Here is a 22476-nt window from a genome sequence, read left to right on the forward strand (position 1 = left end):
TCTTTATTATACATGTTGCTGATGCCGCCGTGTCTGTCATTTGCATGTAGTTCTGTATACAGTGGGGCAAATAAGTATTTAGTCAACCACTAATTGTGCAAGTTCTCCCACTTGAAAATATTAGAGAGGCCTGTAATTGTCAACATGGTTAAACCTCAGCCATGAGAGACAGAATGTGGGAAAAAAAAACAGAAAATCACATTGTTTAATTTTTAAAGAATTTATTTGAAAATCATGGTGGAAAATAAGTATTTGGTCAATCCCAAAAGTTCATCTCAATACCTTGTTATGTACCCTTTGTTGGCAATAATGTAGGCCAAACGTGTTCTGTAACACTTCACAAGCTTTTCACACACTGTTGCTGGTATTTTGGCCCATTCCTCCATGCAGATCTCCTCTAGAGCAGTGATGTTTTGGGGCTGTCGTTGGGCAACACGGACTTTCAACTCCCTCCGAAGATTTTCTATGGGATTGAGACCTGGAGACTGGCTAGGCCACTCCAGGACCTTGAAATGCTTCTTACGAAGCCACTCCTCAGTTGCCCTGGCTGTGTATTTGGGATCATTGTCATGCTGAAAGACCCAGCCACGTCTCATCTTCAATGCCCTTGCTGATGGAAGTAGATTGTCACTCAAAATCTCTTGATACATGGCCCCATTCATTCTTTCCTTTACACAGATTAGTCGCCCTGGTCCCTTTGCAGAAAAACAGCCCCAAAGCATGATGTTTCCACCTCCATGCTTCACAGTGGGTATGGTGCAATTCCCTATTCTTTTTCCTCCAAACAAGAGAACCTGTGTTTCTACCAAAAAGTTCCATTTTGGTTTCATCTGACCATAACACATTCTCCCAGTCTTCTTCTGGATCATCCAAATGCTCTCTAGCGAACCGCAGACGGGCATGGACGTGTACTTTCTTCAACGGGGGACACGTCTGGCAGTGCAGGATTTGAGTCCCTGGCGGCGCATTGTGAGACTGATAGTAGCCTTTGTTACTGTGGTCCCAGCTCTCTGTAGGTCATTCACTAGGTCCCCCCGTGTGGTTCTGGGATTTTTGCTCCCCGTTCTTGTTATCATTTTGACGCCACAGGGTGAGGAGGGAGTTGAAAGTCCGTGTTGCCCAACGACAGCCCCAAAACATCACTGCTCTAGACGAGATCTGCATGGAGGAATGGGCCAAAATACCAGCAATAATGTGTGAAAAGCTTGTGAAGAGTTACAGAAAACTTTTGGCCTCTGTTATTGCCAACAAAAGGTACATAACAAAGTATTGAGATAAACTTTTGGTATAGGCCAAATACTTATTTCCCACCATGATTTGCAAATAAATTCTTTAAAAATCAAACAATGTGATTTTCTGTTTTTTTTTCCACATTCCGTCTCTCATGGTTGAGGTTTACCCATGTTGACAATTACAGATCTCTCTAATATTTTCAAGTGGGAGAACTTGCACAATTAGTGGTTGACTAAATACTTATTTGCCCCACTGTATATGTGATATCTACCGAAGCATGTGGGCGTAGTTTGTAGGCTATCGGCTACAGTCAGGTATTATTGGAGCCACCTAGCATAGTAGCATCGCGTTTGCAACGGCGTCACACTCCCTTGCCTCCTCCCCACTCCTGCTCTGCCTTTTTCAGACTTTTCTCGCGTCAGTCAACCAACATCGTAACGCATAGTAACGCACGCCTTTCCCGCCTCAGTAACGGTAACGGCGTTGCCAAGATGAGAAAAGTAACTAATTAGATTACTCACTACTGAAGAAAATAAAAAAAAAGTTTAAAACTTTTTGCACTTAAACGAAGTGACACCCCATTAAAAAAAATCTAATAAAAAAGAAATATTTTTAAAAAATATATATTTTTTTAGGGGAGGGCAATTTTTTAAAAAGATTTTTTTCTTTTATTGAAAATATTATTTTTGCTTGAAGCATATTTGTTTGGGGGGGGGGGGGGGGGCGTGGTAGATTTAGACAAATGTCCTACCCATAATATGGCCGAAATACAAAAAGGTTTGCTTTAAAGAAAAAAAATTGTGTTGAAATTTTTTTTTTCATTGAAGTGATTTTTCTAATAAATATATTTTTTTGTCTGAAATCCCCTTATTAACTTATTTTTTGATTGAATAATAAAGACACAAAAGTCCTTGTCAAAATGTGGCCCAAACGCAAAACATTACTTCAATCAAAAAAGTTGTTTCAATCAAAAAATAAAATGCATTTTTTTTTTGTTTCAAATTTATTTTTGCATTCAAACACTTTTTTTCTTTTTTTTTTTAAATTGAAAATACATATTTTGATTGAGGCAACTTTTTTGGGGATTGAATAATAATGACACAAATCTACCTCCATACCTCCATACTTGTAAAACCTACATAAGCCTTGTAGTTTGTACAGTAAGTTGAATAGCACTGGCTAACAGTTTTTTGAGGGGAGGGGGCAGGGGTGACATCTGTTTTTAACTTTTTGTTTTGTTTTTCTATGTCGCATCAAGGTTCTCTTTCAAAAATACTACAATTAACATATGTGCTTGTTTTCTTAGAAAGTATCTATAATGATAGACTATGAAATGTGAAGCCAACAGGCATAACTGCAATGTGGCAACTTCATAGTAAGTAGGTGGGCTGTTGAGAAAAAGAATTGGCGTGATATAGAAAAACTGAGATCATTTTTTGGTTCTGCACTGAAAAACTAGTTAAAACAGCCATCAGACATAAATCAAAAGATTTTCTTTTAATTTTTGCCCGGTGGAATTAAGGGGTTTTAGATTTTGATGTTAAGAGTTATACACTAACAAAGTGTCTTTTTTTCTTATCTTCTAGACTGATGTGATGCACCAGAATGTGTTTGACTACATCCACATAGATGACCGCCAGGAATTCAAAAACCAGCTCCACTGGGCCATGTGTCCTCCACACACCCAGGGGACGTCAGCGCATCAGGATGCCCAGCTCGCTACAGGGACTGGTGGGTAAATTCATGTTGGAAAAATCAACACGGGATTTAAATTTTACCGGTTGCTAGTTAAATTTGAATTCCACCTCACCTACCACTTTGTTAATTCCATGGAATTCATGTCTATTCCTGACATACTTGTCATTCTCAATTTACAAAAGAAATCACTAAAAACTCTGCTTTTGCGTTTTTAGGTGACGAGTTTGTGGTGAACAGCCTGTTCCACTCTCCAGACGCGGGGGGCATTCCTCCTGAGCTCTCCTGCTTTCTAAACAGATGTTTCATAGCAAGGGTTCGGTGTCTATTGGACAGCACATCTGGATTCTTGGTGAGTGACATGAAGCAACGTGTCTGCTAAACTGAACGGTAACTTGCAAACCAAGTCATAAAAATTCTCTTGGAGGAGATTCAGGTCAATAAAAATAATATGATGCATGTGCAGCAAAGTTTTTGTTTTTTTTACCAGCGTCTGTTTGTTTGCTGTAATGTTTGATGGCAGTGCTAAGCGTTTAAAAATAATTGGGTGGACACAGCGTTGGTTCTTAAAGACCCTGGTTCATATCTCACAGCCTTTAAAATGGAGATGCAGCGGAAAAGCGCTGGAGGTCTGATGACAGGCCAAGCAGAATATGGCTTTAGAGCATTTTATCAGGGTCAACTGAGTTTACCGAGTCCATTCTGGTTGACTTTGGCACGCAACAGAAAGTCTATATGGCAATTTTCTGTACCGGAAACATTTCTAGCCCAATAGCACCCAATGTTTATGAATGTTTTCCTCATCAGTCCAAATAATTGCAACAAAGAAACAGAAGAGTAATCCGTGATCTATCGTCACTAGTTTTGAAAACTGAGAATTCTATTCCCAACAGTGGTAGCATAGCCCTGTGGATATTATATCAAGTCAGCTGCTTGACTGATCCACAATGTTGATACAGACTGGAACATCTCATGCACATTCAAGACAACTGGAAAATTGGAAATTTCGAACCTTCTATTTGAAAAAAAAAAAAAAAAAAAAAAGATTAGTGCTGTCAAAATTATTGCGTTAACGGGCTGTAATTAATTTTTTCATAGAATCACGTTAAAATATTTGACGCAATTAACGCACATGCCCCGCTCAAACAGACTAAAATGTACAGTGTAATGTCCGCTTGTTACTTGTTTTTGGTGTTTGGCGCCCTTTGCTGGCGCTTGGGTCCAACTGATTTTATGGGTTAGTACCATGAGTGAGCATGGTGTAATTATTGACATCAACAATGGCGAGCTACTAGTTTATTTTTTGATTGAAAATTTGACACATTTTAATAAAACGAAAACATAAAGAGGGGTTTTAATATAAAATTTCAATAACTTGTACTAACATTTATCTTTTAAGAACTACAAGTCTTTCTATCCATGGATCACTTTAAGAGAATGTTAATATTGTTAATGCCATCTTGTTGATTTAATGTTATAATAAACAAAAACAGTATTTATGTACCGTATGTTGAATGTATATATCCGCCTTGTGTCTTATCTTTTCATCCCAACAAAAATTTACCGAAAAATATGGCATATTTTATAGATGGTTTGAATTGCGATTAATTACGATTAATTAATTTTTAAGCTGTAATTAACACGATTTAAAATTTTAATCGTTTGACAGCCCTAAAAAAGATAAATACGAGATTGTGGCTCCAAGTCTAAGTTGCTGTTCACATGTTTGGAAAGAAGCCACTTCAATAAAATAATTAAACATTGACACTCTCAGAAGTCTATCATCAATGTACTTTGATTGAAATATGTACAAGATAAAATGAACATGAGTAATTACTTACATCAGGGGTCGGCAACGTTTAACACTCGGGCGCACTTACACTAGCACAGTTCTTTTTCTCAGATAGTCCGCTTCATTTTGTAAATGTGAACGCGCATCCGAACTCTAGTTCGGACCAAACAAACGGACTCTGATCCGCTCAAAAATCGTAGGTCTCGGTCCGCTTTGAGCGCACCCAGCTTTGCTTGTGAATGCAAGCTGACCAGGGTGCGCTTATGCTACATTACGTGCGGCTCCTGTGACGCTCCACACTCCCTCCGCTTCCAGGAGGGAGGTATTTCTTCTTCTAAATTTCAATCAATGAGTGCACCTTTTGTCCACGTGATGCTACACAGAAAGTTCGGTTGGCGCAGTATGAATTCTGAGCCTTTTTAATCAGTGCTGGTTTTGTTGAGGTAGCTCTCCAACCGGACTCTGTTCCTTTTGGTCTAATGCAGTACTTCTCAAATAGTGGGGTGCACCACCCCCAGGGGGGCGCAGAACGATGGGGTGGCACATGTGACCCCGTTATTGCCAACATAGGGTACATAACAAAGTATTGAGATGAACTTTTGGTATTGACCAAATACTTATTTTCCACATTGATTTGCAAATAAATTCTTTAAAAATCAAACAATGTGATTTTCTGTTTTTTTTTCCACATTCTGTCTCTCATGGTTGAGGTTTACCCATATTGATAATTACAGGCGTCTTTAATATTTTACAAGTGGGAGAACTTGCACAATTAGTGGTTGACTAAATACTTATTTGCTCCACTGTATGTGCAGTAAATATATATATATTTATATACTCAGGTCCATATTTCACTTAACAAAGGAGTTTTGCCTCATTTTAGTAAGCAGAATAACTGCTCAGTTTTTACACACTTTATTCACAGAACACTCTCACAGGTCATGAATTCACCAACTACGTATGTAGTCTTTTCGCTTGTGAATGGCATGCCCTGCGTGAGTGTTCTATTAACAAACACAGAAAACAGTGAGCCTGACTTGATCTACCTACCTAAGGGAAGATAATGATACCAAATATTCCTTTATTTAATATAAAACTGAGCTGCATCAGAGGTTTTAAAGAGCCGCAGGTTGCTGAACCCTGAGTTAGACTGCTGAAGATGTCGGTAATTATGAGAAATCATCATGCATGAAAATCAGTGTTAATACAAAGCCTCTCTTTTATCGAAAAATTGTTTTTAAAAATCTGTGAAGCACTTTGTCTTGTTCCTATATTGGTTAATTGGCAACTTCCTAATTCACAAATAAACAGACGGAATCGTAATTATTATTTTTTTTAATTCTCAAATAGGGTTTATCAGTTTTGTTTGTCAGTTTAAAAGAAGCCCCCTTTCATTCTCTTAAATGGAGAATGCATTAGACTGCAGGATCACATGTTTTTCCTTGGCTTGATCTAAAGTAAAAGCAAGGACACTTTTAAAAATATACTTTTGGAGTAATCCCGCTAACCAACCACCAAACAAACGAAACATGACAACTACAGACTTCACATGACACAGAATATGTATACTGGGTCAGGTTTGAAGGGGAAAATAAGTTGAAAGGTAAATGCAGCTGGAAAACAATCATCCCAATTTCCATTTTATTTGGAACCACTGATCTTCACAAGATACTCCTTATTGCCCAGTCCTTACAGACAGAGGCACTGCTGCCCTCATAATGATGATCAATGCAAAAAAAGGGCATAATCATAGACCTGCCTAAAAGTATCACTTTTTGATGCTCTCTGATGTTCAAACCACTAAATCCTTCCTGTCTCCTGTCCCCAGACAATGCAGTTTCAGGGTCGGCTGAAGTTTCTCCAAGGACAGAAAAAGAAATCAGCCTCCGGGGCTCCACTTCCTCCCCAGCTGGCTCTCTTCTGCATAGCTGTACCCCTTTTACTGCCCTCTATTACAGAGATGAAAATGAAGAACATGTTAATGCGCGGAAAGAACAAGAGCGGAGGAGGGATTATCTCGGCATTGGAGCATGGGTAAGACTGAATGGATGATTCAAGTGTACATTTTTATATTCAATGGGCTTCAATTAATATTTTTAACATAGGTGCTATAATTAAAGGCCGTGCTTTCAACGCTAATATGATATTGTTGCACCAGTTCTGGAAATTATGAGTTTTGATAGTCGGTCTGCTTGTTTTGACCTCTGGAAAATGACACTATGTTTACCCAAGCTAAAGGTCAACTTGTCAACATTCAGAGTAGCTTTGTTTGAGACTTGCTTGTTCCTATCCGTAGTCAGTATCTTGTTATTAGATTGATCCTTGATTTTAAATCCTGCATTTGATGGGCGACCAGTCCAACATGTTAACCTCTACAAGGATTTAACTATTTCAAAATGAAGATGCATTTTAGGATTGGGCTGCATTAGTCCATAAACATGCACGTCTGGTCATCATTGAACTTGTGGTTGTGGATGGTTATTCTGTTTTCAATTTTCAAACAAGTAACTTGGAAATGATGAGTCACTTTTTAAATGGCTCTCTTGTGAACTTATGTGAACTAAAATTTCATTATTTGTCCTTTGAGTCATTCATTGATTGGTTAGTGTCACACCAAGTAACAATTTTGTAGACCACAGAGAGACATTTTAGAGACCACGCCGATATGCTTTAAAGACATTTAAACTTATTAAAACCATACTTTTGAAATGTTATGTAAACATATCTGAAGATGAAAAATACCCAAGCACAATTTTATGTTGGTCATCACAGTGGGGCTAACCGTTATTTGTGTGGTACCAAGCGGAAAAAGGAAACCACTATTCTTTTGAATTGTGTACAAAATGAAGTGTTCTAACCACAGTACACTGCTTTCCTGTTTTTCAGCGAACGAGGGGAACACCTCCGAAGGCACTCCTTCAGTGGTGGTATGGGAGATGTAACGGACCCCCTCCTCCTTTCCTGTCCAACCACAGGAAACACTCAGAGGGGCCACCACACTCCTTGGACTCCACTCACCAAAGACAACCTCAAGTTCCGCCCCGATGGCTACTACAACCAGGAAGAGCCCCTCAATTTCTGCAAGTCATCAATGTCTTCCCAGAAGGGCCTGGGTCCAGGCTTGGGGAGCGGTTGGCCTCTCCGGTCAAACTCGGGCCCCCTTAGAACGGGCCAGGGTGTCGGCTACATCCCGACTAACCGTTTGAACAAGGCCGGCCAATATGGGAAGCCGTACAGGCTTTCTCCTAGCTGCCACAGCGGCAGGAACGGCGAGGTGTTTGTCTCCAAGCTGTACAGTAGCTTGCAGATTCCTGCTGACCCGGACGCCTACTGTGTGGATTTAGTTAAGAGTGAGAACGGCTACGGCGAATGCTACGACGGTCAACTTATGCCACCCATCAAAGTCGAGCACGACTCCGACTCGGAGAATGGCTGCGATCCCTTTGGGCGACCCTGGGCACATCGGGATCCGGACGCTATTGACCGTCGCTACGGCAATGGGGTGTACGACCAGGGCTCTGGCATCCATCTTAAATCTGAGGCGGATTACTACGATCTGCAGTACTCGCCCTGTCAACGGGCCAAAGTGGGGATCAGCCCGCCGTACAACAGCGGCAACTATCAGAACTATGCAGTCAACAATAGCGGACGTTTGTTAAAATGTGACAAAGACTTGGGCAATAACAACGGCGACAACAGTCAGTTCAGCCCTCAGAGACTCTCTCACTCCCAATGCGGCAATCAATCGATCAACCTCATCGACTCTCACATCTACCAACAGGAGCCTCAAAAGCCATATATGCACCAGGACTTCAACAAGCACGGCACTTACGAGTTCAAAGGTCACGGGCTGATCCATTCCATCAAAAGGGAGCCCATGGACTCGCCACCGTGGACCGAGGGTGGCCATGACATGAGCCAACCCATGATGGTTGGTCCAAGGAACATTATGCCATGTGTGAGCACAGGGCACCACAAAAACAGCCCTTACATTTACATGCCCTAAAATAACCGCTGCGAGTCAGCCACTGTCATCGACCACACACGCATGCAAGACACTCATACACACACTTCTAGGCCTCTGAAGGCTACATATGAGAAAAATCGTGAAACCCCTACCACCCCTCAAAAATTAAATACACGACGATGGAGAAGCAAGGATCTTTGAATAATTTACATAAAACAAATCATGTGTAATTAATAGTGAAGGCAAATGTTGCTCTATTAAAAACAAAAAAAGACAAGAATTGCTGACATCTCAATCCAGGGTCGACAGTACACTAGTGGCACATATAGGGCCACATTTGGGAGATTCCTGAATCCTGAGATGTCATTCTAGTTATGTCATTGATATCGACCGGTGATTCAAGTAAATGTTACTCACTTAGATTTCTTGAAATAAGAAAAATATCTAGCTTAAAAAAAGCTTAACAGTCTTATTTTAAGCAATAAATTAATACTGTATATTTAATCTTCAAAACGGTTGTCAGAAATGTTCTTAATTCAAGAATAGATATTGTTCAAAACATTATTCGAAAGCAATTTTTTCTTGATTTAGGTGAAAAATGACCAACTTTTACATGTATGGGCTTATTAAGAACAAATAGTAATGTTTACTTAAAGGCTAGGTTCATACCGCAGGTCTTAATGCAGGAATCCGATTTTTTTTTTCTCGTGTTTTTCCGACTCGAGTGAGGCATTAACTTGATGGTCTGAACGGGAGAAGTCTCATAAAAGTGGACCATTTCAAATCCGATCTAGGTCACTTTTGTATGTGTTTAAAATCCGAGAATGTGGCTGCGGTCTGAACTGTCAAGTCTCCCAAATCGGAATTCATGCAGCAATTATGTCAGCAAAGAGCGAGAGAGACAGGGCACCACGGTAGCGATGGAGCTGTAGCATTAGCGCCTAACTTGAACGTGGCTTTTAAGGAAAAGGCGGGCTTGACAAGAGTTATTAAAAAAAAATAAATGGGTGTTGGGATAAGCCTGAGAATGCTCGGTTTTCTCTCTTTGTTCAGAATGAGCGATATTTCAAGATTGCTTACAAGACCGAGTCCCAAGAGAGTCGGGGCAAACTGTCCGTATGTGTGTGTGTCATGTACGGACAGTGCGTGCATGCTATCGACCCTAATAACTTTGAATATATGACTAAACGGGTATTGTTTATGTCTGTTATTTGTGTCCTCTTTTTGGAAATCAAAATATGATCACCCTTGAATGACGTTGAGCCAGCATGTGTGGTCATTTGTTTTGACACTCCTGCGCATGCGGGTCAGTTTGCTCAGCGCATCTCAGACTGCGAATTACTGCGAGTGCGCGATATTTGAACAGGCTCAATGAACAAAGGCAATCTGAAGGGGTACTTCTAAAAAACAGATATTGACAAAAAATCGGAATCTTGCATTAAAACAAGCGGTATGAACCTACCCTAATTGGAATTGGAATAATCCGACGCATTAATCTGTTAAGTAGCTTAACACTTAAAACAAGATGGAGAAAATTATTTGACTAGATTTAAGAAAAAATACCAGATTGAGATGTTATAAATTTGCATTGTGGGGCCCCTTCAGCAATTTTATTTGGATTGGTTGCCCTCTGCACACCAGGGTTTGTCCAGACTAGTTTACCTAACTACTCCACATTGTCGTTTTGAATTTGACGTCGACTAATCGCAAATCATTTTTTCTTTTTAGGCCTGGAAAGGCCGCAGAACATTTATAGCAACAAATGAAAAAAAAAAACATTGGTGAATATAGATTATTGCAAGACATTTCTTTCTCCTGTGAAATTTTAAAACTCTAATAACGTACTAAAACAACTAATTCACATTAGTCAAATTATGAAATCTGGTCATGCAACTTTTACTGCATTCACTGCACATTCACACACAAATGCACAAACAAGATGTAGAGTAGTATTCTTATTGTCCTTCACATTTACCAGCATAATATGCAGAACTTCAAAATTCTTCCATTTAAAAAAAAAGGTGACATGTGAGACTCAGGTTCTATTGTTAGTGTCATGACAATCAAAAACAATATGGTGAATCAAACCTATGAATAGTTTTGTCCTTTGTAGTTCCAAGCACTTTTGGATTTAGTGACAACGGGTCAAATAATGTCCAAACACGCCATTTATTTCATGTGTTGTGCACACCCATTGTTTGACGTTTCGCTGTGATGTTGTTAACCAATTTAAACTTGCTACGCAACGGATGACTCACCTCTGCCACTAGGTTTATTCTGAAAGGCTCAACCTTCTGTTTTTATTTTGGAATGTGCTTGATGATCTTTGGACCTTGGTAGTTTTGCATGTTTTAGCACTTTAACCACAAATCGCCCACAAATGAAGAACACTGGGATTGTTTCTATTCAATATAACAACAAAATACGTACATCAGCTCGCAAAGTAATGAGTTAATGGAGGAACAATTGCGAATTCGTCAGAAATAGACAGTGGAGTGTGTTGTGCCTTAAAAGTAACACGTTTCCTAGTTTTTTAGTGCCACCTACTGCAAAATTAAATCTCACAACGAAACTTCTGTGCGACAGTTGTAACAAAGTGAGTAGGCAAGTATCCTCGTAGACCCTTCTAGTAACAGCAAAATTCCCACTTGATTTGATTTCTATTTTCATTATTTACTATTGAAAATCAGTATTTCCGAATTCAAACAAATCATAAATTGACCAACATCCCAGAATGGAATCCACTGTCCAGAAACCTGACAATATTGCTGAGTGTATGCAATTTACAGTAAATTGACCAAAACATGTAAAACTGGTGTTTCAATTGTAGCTTTAAGTATTATTCACTACTCATAACTATCAAATACTGCCATATTAAATAATTTGAGTACATAGGAAAGCCACAAACGCATAACTAATTTGGGCCTGAGTTAAAAGTTGTCTCCGTGAATGCAAAACTCATAAAAAATGTTTTTTTTTTTTGTTTTTTTAAAGGTTGGAATAAAAACACAGCACAATGGCCGATGTGTCAAACAAGATGGTTTCGGGGTTAAGCAAGCACATTATCAGTGAAAGCGTTCTATATTTTTTTAGGTCATGTTAGCTTAAACTGAAGAAGACAGTTCTTAGTCTTCTGTCAAAGCGCACAAGAGGATCTTCAACTTAGTAATACTCTAATTGTTAAATATCTTATTGTCACAGCTTATGTTGTACAGTTTAGTGTTCACTATAAGATCAGCATTTCATTGCAGATATGACACTTTTCTGTTTTTTGTTAATGTTGTGGTTGAGTTAGAAAACAGACGTGGTCTTCACAATTCGTGTTTTTGCACAACTAAACAGAAAGCACCAAATTAATTTAATGTCACGGCCTTTGTTCTGTGACGCTACTGTGGTAGTTTCAAAAATTGCACTACTGAGAGTAGTTCAGTTGAAGGTTGTTTTTTTTTCCCAATTAGTCAACATACATGTGTACATTGTTTCACTGTATTGAATTTGTCTTTGCTCAATGTGTGTGTTCATTTCAATAAATGTTTGATGATTCATATTTATTGTAAGGCAAGAGTGTGTAATTTAAAAGCTGCAGTTTGAAGGCTTTTGTCTTTGTCGAAGATGAATCCATGTGGCTTTTTCTTGCTACCGTTTTGATAACTGTATAAAAAAAAGCAAAAAACAAAAAAAAAATCCTGCCCTACTTGTGTGATTGAGTAGGTAGTAGTGAACACAGTGTAAATATGCAGTGTCTTCCAATGTTTCTACATGTTTTTGCAAATGAGACTTATCTATTAAAATACTTTTCTTTTTATGAAAACAGAAGCCTTCTTGTTCATTTTACTAAGATATGTGTGGTTCAATAACTTTAACAAAATGCAAACTTGCTGCCTTGGAAAATGTCATTGTTACTTACATTAAGTCAATTCAATTATTTCAAGTTTTAAGGACTCAAATTAACCTTAATAATAGGATTATGGTAAATTGTTTATTTCGAGTTTGCAGTACTCAAATTAACTTCAATGAATTAGATTACAGTAACTTATTTATTGTAAGCTTCCGGTATCGAAGTGATACCTTTGTTAGCTTTAGTGCTGCTCATTCATCATATGCAGGTGAACTTTATTTTTTACCTGAAATGATTCTACGATATGAACAGCACATCATACCTGTCAACCCAAGGCCGTTGGCAATCTAACAAATAGTGACGTATGCCCTTACAAATTGATGACTAGTCTTACGTTTTATATAGTGTGCAATATAATAAATTTAAAGAAAACTCCATTTTTAAAATATTATGAATTTATTAGTAATATTGTCACACACATACCTGGTGAAATCAAAGAACAATCAATATCTTCAGCTACATCATGATTACTAAAATTTAACAGTGACTTTTGTTATAATTGTATGTAGCACTTTTGGCAATTTCTATCATGTCTTTTGATGGCTGCACCTCAGCTCGTAATTCAGTTTGACTTGAAGGTAGTTCGTTAGCGTGTCCAATTATAAATTAAAAAGGGTCAATTGATCAAATTAACTTACTCATGCAATCTTTGAGTCAGGGAACATTTCTTTTGCTATTTCTGAGAAGTGATCAGCAATAGTTGCAGGCAAATTGTGTTAGGCAACAAATTGGCAGACTAAAATCTCCACTTTCGTCACTTTTCATTCTGCAGACTGCATGTTTATGACCAGTGTTGTTAATCTTGCTTTTAAAAAAGTAATTAATTACAGTTACAAATTACTTCTCCCAAAAAGTAATTGAGTTACTAGCTCAGTTACCTGAATGTAGGAGTAATGAGTTACTTGGCAAAGTAACTGGTGTTACCTGTCATGTTTTTTTTTTTCATTTATTAAAAAAACATAGTAACCTTTGCTATGTTTGGAAGTCATTTAATGTTGTGAATCAACCGTTAAAGTTGTTACAATTGCTCCAGGTTTTGCATTTGTTCCCTTCTGTCTACTTTCGGTATGTGAAAGTTTTAAAACTGTTCCATCATTTAAAGATAGATTCAAGTCAAGACTTTTTACGATTTAGGAGTATTTTAGATAAAAGTTACTTAGGTTCATTACAACAGAGTCTTTCTGAGAAGTGTACTGCTTTAAGATGGCGGTTGTTTACTAACGCCGCCGAGTCTGTCATTTTGAATCTAGTTCTATATGCATATGATATCTAGTGTTGCATCAAGTGGGCGTAGATTGTTGGCTGTCGGCCACAGTCAGGAAATATTGGAGCCACCTAGCCTAGGATCGCGTTTGCAACAGCGTCACAATTCTTCCCCTTCTTCCCACTCCTGCTCTTCTTTCTCCCTGTCTATGACTTTTCTCGCGTCATTCAACCAACGTAGTAACACACATTGTCTCTTTGCCGAAACGGTGGCAAAGTCCGAACGGAGAAAAAAACGTTATGCACGAAAAACATACAGATTTTAACCGTACGGCGTACACATTTAAAGATCAGTGCTCACTCATACAAATTACGCCTAAACCGTACAACTTGACAGGTATGAGCACATGCTAATTTAATTAACAACACATATTCAAACAGTAATGACCCTACCTCCAAATTCCATGTTATGTTAATGCTTAGCGTAAAAAAATAAAATAAAAAAAAAAGTAGTATAACCTTATATAGTATAACCAGAGCTCTCATCGACACCTTCGCATCAATTTGGTAAGTAAATATTGTGGCGAGCGACGTGGAGAAGAATGACAGTCTGGCTTTTGTCTTTAACACTTGCTGCTCTTGTGCCCAATACACCGCACGACCCCAAGACACAACACAGTTTATTGGACAGAACACACATGAAATAACAACAGCAATCACTATCCTCAGTCGTGGCTGCCACAACTACCCATTATTCATTGCGGCGGAACAGATAAATAACAGTCGCTACAATATTTTACTTTTTTATAAACTGTCGATTTGCCCATTGTGACAGTATAAAAACCAGGGGTGAAAGTGGTTACGATTTCTTGCCGAAACTAGCTGACAAAATGGTTGCCACAGAGCCAGGTTTTTTTTGTTGTTGTTAGAGGGGGGTGTTGGGAGCTAACCTCCTAAAACCACAGAAATGGGAAAACAAAAAACAAAAAAAAAACAAAGGTTTTACACATGCATTAGGCTATTGCATTACACTTACTGTAACAAGGCATACATGAGAAACTGATTTTCATTCAAAATTGTATTTTAAAATATCATATATGAACAAAATAAGTACAAATGACTTGCATTATACACAGTGAAATGCAATATAGTTTGAAGATAACACAAACATTAACTTTTTTCTATTATAAGGAAATAAGTAGCCCAACATAGGTAAATGAACAAAAATAAGTTCAAAGTGCACATAAACTACACTGCCAAATGAGTCACATTTGAGACAAGCATTTCTGGACCTCAATGCAGTAAAAAAAAAAAAAAGTTTATAACCTTATTGTGTTCAATCTAACTTTAGTTATACTTGTTTTACCATGACAACGACATGTTAATGTATCATTTATGATGCAAATTAGAGAACATATATATATATACAAAATAATAATAATAAAAATAAAAAAAAAAACTTTTTTTAAAAAAAATTATATTTTAAGGACCACATAAATTTTTCAAATTGATAAAAATCTGAATTTTCTGTTCATCATTTCTGGGGTCAGGAATTATAGGGTTGACATGATGCTCTGAACCTCCCCATCAGAGTAAATAAAATAAGTCGCTTCAACTCTTTACTTTCTCTTTAAGATATGATCAATTTTCCGTGCATGCATTGCCCTTTTGTTTATGGCATTAATATAACAAGCTCGTTCTTTTTTTCATCCCAGAAAACACCTGCATTTGAACCAATCAGACCTAACTATCCAGGCTGATCACAAGTCAGTATGTCAGTCATTTGAACTGATAACTGGAGTCCAGGCCGGGGAGGGTGGTTGGCCGAGCGTATGCACGCATCGACACGACTCGTCAGACTCTGATATCTGCTACAGCTCTGGAGCTCCGTGCTGTCGGTGGAGTAAATAAATAATAAATATCGGTGGAAATGGATGACGCTACACAAGCACTTTATTATGCTTGTTGTTAACACTTGTGTATGTAAATCTGACGTTAGTGGATTGTTTTCCTCTTGGAGATGCCTGTGGGACACCCAGGCAGGTTGTTTTAAGCATGGGGTTTTGACAGTTACTGTCATATTATCGGGATCAAAGCACCGTTCTGCCACGTTCCGGCGCCAAATCTCTTATCGGAACTGCGTTCTGGCTCACTTTCACCCCTGATAAAAGGGTTAAATATTTACCTTCCAAATCAATGTAAAGTAAGTTAAGGTGCTGAAGAGAGCCCTGGTTGACGGGGCAGTACACCGTGGACGTGTGCGGGAATGTCTTGGTGTCTGAAGAGCGCAAAATAAACGTGGCACATCTGCCCAGGTCTGATAAAACGCCCAAAGATCACTGGGTACATTATTTTTTTCTAATTCGACTTAACAGAGATACATCAAATGAGGCATGTTTTCCAGCCCCAAATTACTACAGTGGTGCCTCTACTTAAGAACGTCTCTCCATAGAATTTTCAGGTTAAGACACGCCTCATCGGGAAAATATTGCCTCTTGTTAAGAAATTTCAGGATACAAAAGGCAAAAACTACAGTATGGCTGGCACTTGCTGCTCCCAGAGTTTACTGAGCGTAACATACTCATAGCTGCTCTGCCTTTGGCTATTGCCAAGCATTTCTGGCATCCAAATGGCCAAGAAGGACCTCTACTGTATGTGTATATGTGTATCCCAGCGTCCTCTTCATTCGCCCCTCGTGTTCCGACAACTTTTAACGGGTGTATTTACTTTTACTCCTTGTTCTTGGTTTTTTATATTATGCACAACTCTGATTTTATGTTTATTGTGCAAAAATGAAATTGTAACATGTAATTGTTACATGTTTAGATGCATTATACATATATGGCGGAAAACACTCCGGTGACTTGAGGTTCCGCTCTGAGACCCCCAATTTGGCCAAATTTCAAAATTGTCCGATATGCACGAGTGATACATCATTGGAAAGCTTAAAGTCTCAATTTTCTGGGGGAAGAAAATTTTTGAACAGGAGGGAATTTAAAAAGAAGAAAAAAAAAAAAAATCAAACCCTATCTGGAGGTGAGAGCACGCAAGAGCAGAATTAAAGACGCCATGACTTTAACGAGATATTATCACGCACTTACCTTCTTTCGATCCAAAAACTTCATGTAGCATGTATCACTGAGTGTCAAGAAACTGCTGTGAATGGCCACAGCTGGATTTTTTGGGGATTATATGGGTGAAACATGGTAATACAACAAGGATCACTGTGCAGAAATCACAGACATCAAGGAGTGGTCAAGATTTTCTTTTTCATATATTTACCCTTTTAAACATTTTTTCCCATTTTTCTTTGTTTGGATCGATTATTTATCATCTAACATATCAGAGAAAATGCGACAGTAAAAAAAAAAAATCCTATTAAGCGATAGTTATGAGGTAGATATCCGTGACTTTTTTACAGACACCATTTTTTTCATTGTGACGTAATTTGTTTAAAAGTTTTGAATATGCGAGTGAATAATTTTTAAAGTCTTTTTTTTTTTTTTAACAAAATATTAGACATCAGTTAATGATTCTAAGCTAAAAATGACAAACATTTTGAATAATAAATATAATTAATAATTACCTTTGTTTTATGGCTGGGTTGAAACAAAAGCAGTTGCGCGACGTATGTAAACGGGGGTTTCCAGGGTAAAACGGACAAATTAAAAATAGTTCGGGGGCCTAATGCGCCATGAATCTGCCATGGCAACATATCAACATATTGTTCTGTTAAACACAACAGTTGTTTTGGCCTAAAATACAGCGGTTTCTTTTAAAGAGGAGTGCAAGAGCAGAAACTGCTTTTTCAGTCTTGTGTATTATTGTATTATTTGTGTTATATATATATTTATGAATTTTGGGGTATGTTTTCATTACATGAAATAGGTGTCTCTACTTACTGAATTTTGAAGTTAAGAAACAAACCTGCACAACCAGTTAATTTTGTAAGTAGAGGTACCTCTGTACAGTACTTATTTAAAAAATAGTGTTCAAAACAGCTTGATAAAAACTGAGTTTTGTTCACGTTTCACATTTTATTAAGTTGTATATTAGCATTTACAGTGTATGGTGGCTGTCTATATTAAATTATCTATGACCCAAATTCCAGAGGAAAGTTAAGATATATAATATATATGGTTAACAACATTGCCATGATGCATTTCCAACTTTGAAAAATCCGTTTTTCAAATCAAATAACTTATCCTAATATAAATAAATAAGTCTTCACACTTGCCGAACTAGCAAAAGTCTGACTTTCGAAGTTAAACAGTTCATAACCAGTAAATTGGGTTTATATATTTTTCTAGATTAAAAAAAAGATACAAATAAAATAGTAACAAAATTCATCTTGACAACACCATGATGAATAAAAATAATTATAAAATAAAAAATGGTTTGTAGCAATTCATCAAGTCAAATTTTCAACTTACTGAAGATTGCCGTTTTGGTTCTGAATGTGGACTTAAGTTCAGTGCAATGTTGGTTCTAGTGTGATACAGAGATGAGCTGGCAAAAAAAATGAAGAAATCCAAATCTAATTTCTCTTATTGCCATTTAACAGAAACAATATGTAATCAAATTTATATTGATATATGCTTGATGGAGTGGCTTTACTATGTATTAAGTTGTAAAATTCTAAAGCAGCCCATTTTTCTGTATGTGGGCTTATGTGGAAGATGTTCCGACATCCTTTTTTAGTTTAAAAAAAAAAAAAAAAAAAAGTACAGTTCAACTCAACAAAAAGTCTTTCAGCAGTCCCTTACATGTAGTACTGAAAGGTTGGTCATTCCCAGGAAGGGTGAAAAAAGTCTTGAAGTGGAACCCTTATTAGTTGCCGCTTGTCGACGAAACAGAAGTGGAATAGTTGAAAGCTACTTGATACCTAACACATTCTGACAGATAATTCTCCACTAAACTCACTCCAATAACGGCATTCTTGAAGACACTTTTGGGTGAATGAGCCCTTTTTTATGTTTTAAACAAAAACTTCTGTGTGTATGAGATGAATTATATTTGCAATAAAGTCGCCATTATTAGAGAATAATAAGCATGCCAATTTCCCGTGCAGGTTTACTGTATGTATCATTCTAACTTAAAGACGGATGTGATAACAAAAAGGGTTGGGGGAAGTGTTAAAAGGCTAAGATTAAATGTTTTATAATCGTGCACGCAACCATCCATACATCACGCAAACTCAACGACACTTGTTATGTACAGGGATGGGGAAAGGAGCGAGAATGAGATAGGGGAGAGGTGGAAGAACAAAAGTTAGAGGTTGATTTAAAAGCAAAGTATGTGATGCTTGTTGTCAGCTGTACACTTGTGTGTGTGTTTGTCATCCAAGACCAATAATCCTATACCATGCAAGGTTGCGTGACTGTTCATACCCCACTCTTTGCTGCTCTGCACACCATTTGTCCTAATTGGTCACACCCACTCCTGTTTGTGTGTGTCTCTAACACACACGCATATAGGCAGATGTAGGAATGCATACATACACAGACACAACATCATCCCCCAATCTCCCTGATGACAATGAGCAGAATCCTTGAGGGTATGTCACAGACATGACATGTACGCATATGCATGCATATTAACACGCACATATACACAGGGCCTACTAAACATATGGGGGACCATCACGCCATCCACCAACCCCCAAACAAATTTACATTTTACTCCTGAACACAGACCACAATGTTTTGTCTTAACGCCTCATTTTTATTGTGTCTGTGTTGTGATTGATTGAATGATTTGAACTACAGATGGCATGATTCTCACGAATCTCACCATCACAAATACTATTTAAGAACAGTGTCTATGTTAAAGGATCATTCTTGTTTCAAACGGCATCGTAGTTCATTCCATTTTATGTTTTCAAGGGGAAAAACATGGAATAAACTATTGTAAAATTTGATTTCACCAACTCATTTGTTCATCGTACATTTCACTGATACATATGATGAATAGCTTTTAACTTTATTTGATGCAACTCTTTTACACATACTCAGAAATGTGACAAACATGTATTTAATATCTTCTGCATAAATGCTATAGTTAAATAAGTAATGCATGTGTTGGTTTTTGCTTGACAGTACATGCTATATATATTTGTTGCATGTTAACTGGTTAAGATAAAACATAACTAAATTTCAAATCATGTTTAAATCGTAAAGAAAAGGTGTTTTGCAACTAATCAAGAGGCTCATTCAAGGTGGGCTTGAGTTTGGGGGGGGGGGGGGGGGGGCAATGGGGTCCTCAGTCCGCAAGAAGTATTTGGTGTTTTAAATAATATCAGTCTCATTTGCAGATCCATTTACATTTTATATCAGTACGACTATAACTTGCATGTGTTCGTAGTTTAAGTTTAAGGACAACAGGTAGAGATTCAGGAAAGACCCAAATAAAGCAACATTAGAAAACATTAAGTACTCCTTTCGCAGTACAAGACCTGCGTTAAACATTTCTAACACAATACAGTACTATAAAAATCTTGTTGAAGCAGTGTTTGATCAGCAGTTTCATTATTATGGGTGTTTCTAATATTTTGGTTTTCTCAATAATACGCTAGAATAAAATTAATGAACATTCTTTTAGAAGGTAGTGCAGTCATGTTTTCAAAAATATATATATTTACATTAAAAACATATAATGACTAACGATTTAAGCAAGGTGGGATTGGGAGCCAGTGCAATCAATTATTTTTGGTGTCCTCCATTTACCAGAGTTATCAGAAAGGTTACATCAGGACAGAAGCTCAGTTAGCAAACACAGGCTGCCCCCTACTGGACAAAGCAGCACATTGCATACATCTCAAATATAACGTTTTGACATTACTCGAATGTTTGTTTCAAAGTAACAGCATAAACATGGTTAATGGTTAAAATATTTAATATATTAAACACACATACAAAATGTACTTTGCAGTTTTCCCATGATGAACAAGATACACGATCAGTCTTTATATTGAAGCGCTGATTCAAATAAAGGCTTTTGCACATTCACATGTCCGTGGAGCTATTCCAACTTGTCAGTCTTTCCAGTCAGTTTTGGTTTGTAATGTACAATGAGCTGAATCAAGATGAAGCAGTTCATTATCAAAAAGAGCAGTCCGGCAAGCCAGATGAACAGAAAAGTGTTGTAGCCTTCAAACTCCAAAAAGTAAGCCGGCACCAACCATATACCCTGACGATGAGAATATATTTAAGTTATATATACAGTGTATCACAAAAGTGAGTACACCCCTTGCATTTCAGCAGATATTTAAGTATATCTTTTCATGGGACAACACTGATAAAATGACACTTTTGATACAATAAAAGTAGTCTATGTGCAGCTTATATAATAGAGTTAATTTATTTTCCCCTCAAAATAACTCAAAATATAGCCAAACCCGTGGCAACAAAAGTGAGTACATCCCTTTGAAAAATACGTATATCCCTAAATGTCCAAATTCAGTACAGCCTGTTAGTGCTCAGACCATACGCCACACTCTACATCAAATTGGTGTGCATGGCTGTCACCCCAGGAGGAAGCCTCTTCTGAAGACGGTACGCAAGAAAGCACGCAAACAGTTTGCTGAAGACATCAACAAAGCACAAGGATTACTGGAACCATGTCTTTTGGTTTGATGAGACGGGCGGGCTTTCTACGTTTTTTTTTAAAGGGGTGTACTCACGTTTGTTGCCAAGGGGTTTAGATATTAATGGCTATATTTTGAGTTATTTTGAGGTGAAAATAAATTTAGTATTACATAAACTGCACACCGACTACTTTTCATTGTGTCAAAGTGTCATTTTGTCAGTGTTGTCCCATGAAAAGATATACTTAATTATCTGCAGAAATGCGAGGGGTGTACTCACTTTGGTGATACACTGTAGCATACTGACATGCTATATATATAGGATATGATATACAGTGAAATTGAACATTTATTGTTAGGAATTTGCAAATTTATTTTCTGTTTTGTGCGCAAAGTTATATATGTAATCATTCTATTATACTCCCTAAAATTGGGCAGATAAACTCCCTATTGAACTATGTGAGGGAAATATAGTTACCTGTCCAGCAAACCACAGGAGCAGTAGTCCCACTTCTTGTTTCACTGAAAGACTCAAATGAGGGATGACCAGAGGAAGTAAACTCAGGTACCATAGGAAGTACTACAAAAACGAAATTTCTTATAAAACAAAAAAGTGGGTTTGCAAATATAATTTTGCAGCATTTACTATTTATTAGGGGTGCAACGGTTCAGTTAGCCCACGGTTCGGTTTGAACCTCGGTTTTGGGATCACGGTTTCGGTTCGGTTTCGGTTTGCGTTTTGCTTTTTTTTTTTTTTTTTTTTTTAAACCGCCTTTATTTTGCTTTTAAAAAAATGAAATAAACACTTAAAATGTAAACATTTTTGACTGTTAAAATGCCTCTTAGCTCTTTGGCAAGTGTAGTGACTGACTACTGAAATACACACACAGTAGTAAAAAAGTTACTTGGCAAAGTAACTGGTGATACCTTTCATGTTTTTTTTTCATTAAAAAAAAAACAAAAAAAACATAGTAACCTTTGCTATGTTTGGAGGTCATTTAATGTTGTGAATCAACCGATAAAGTTGATAAAATTGCTCCCGTTTTTGCCTTAGTTCCCTTCCGTCTACTTTCGACATGTGAAAATTTTATAACTCTTTCATC

The 22476-nt window shown here is 37.5% G+C and overlaps 2 protein-coding genes across 4 annotated transcripts in view; one reads left to right on the forward strand and one right to left on the reverse strand.

Moving 5' to 3' along the window:
• Nucleotides 1-11694, forward strand: part of ahrra (aryl-hydrocarbon receptor repressor a) — a 156472-nt gene extending 144778 nt beyond the window's left edge. For both annotated transcript variants that reach the window (XM_057825145.1, XM_057825146.1), the window contains 4 exons: nucleotides 2820-2964; nucleotides 3147-3280; nucleotides 6549-6754; nucleotides 7607-11694. In XM_057825145.1, the coding sequence (XP_057681128.1) occupies nucleotides 2820-2964; nucleotides 3147-3280; nucleotides 6549-6754; nucleotides 7607-8726 (1605 nt within the window). In that variant the 3' untranslated portion in view covers nucleotides 8727-11694. The remainder of the gene's footprint in view (nucleotides 1-2819; nucleotides 2965-3146; nucleotides 3281-6548; nucleotides 6755-7606) is intronic.
• Nucleotides 1-22476, reverse strand: part of pigm (phosphatidylinositol glycan anchor biosynthesis, class M) — a 53886-nt gene that overhangs the window by 24543 nt on the left and 6867 nt on the right. The window contains exons 7-8 of one of the 2 annotated variants that reach the window (XM_057825147.1): nucleotides 21852-21953; nucleotides 20060-20976 (exon numbers count right to left, since the gene is read on the reverse strand). The exons of the other annotated variant lie outside the window; for it this stretch is intronic. Of the exons in view, the coding sequence (XP_057681130.1) occupies nucleotides 20809-20976; nucleotides 21852-21953 (270 nt within the window). The 3' untranslated portion in view covers nucleotides 20060-20808. Of the gene's footprint in view, nucleotides 1-20059; nucleotides 20977-21851; nucleotides 21954-22476 lie in introns of those variants that run through there. 2 annotated transcript variants of the gene reach the window in all.

Source organism: Corythoichthys intestinalis, chromosome 20 (genome assembly GCF_030265065.1).
Source record: "Corythoichthys intestinalis isolate RoL2023-P3 chromosome 20, ASM3026506v1, whole genome shotgun sequence".
NCBI lineage: Eukaryota > Metazoa > Chordata > Actinopteri > Syngnathiformes > Syngnathidae > Corythoichthys > Corythoichthys intestinalis.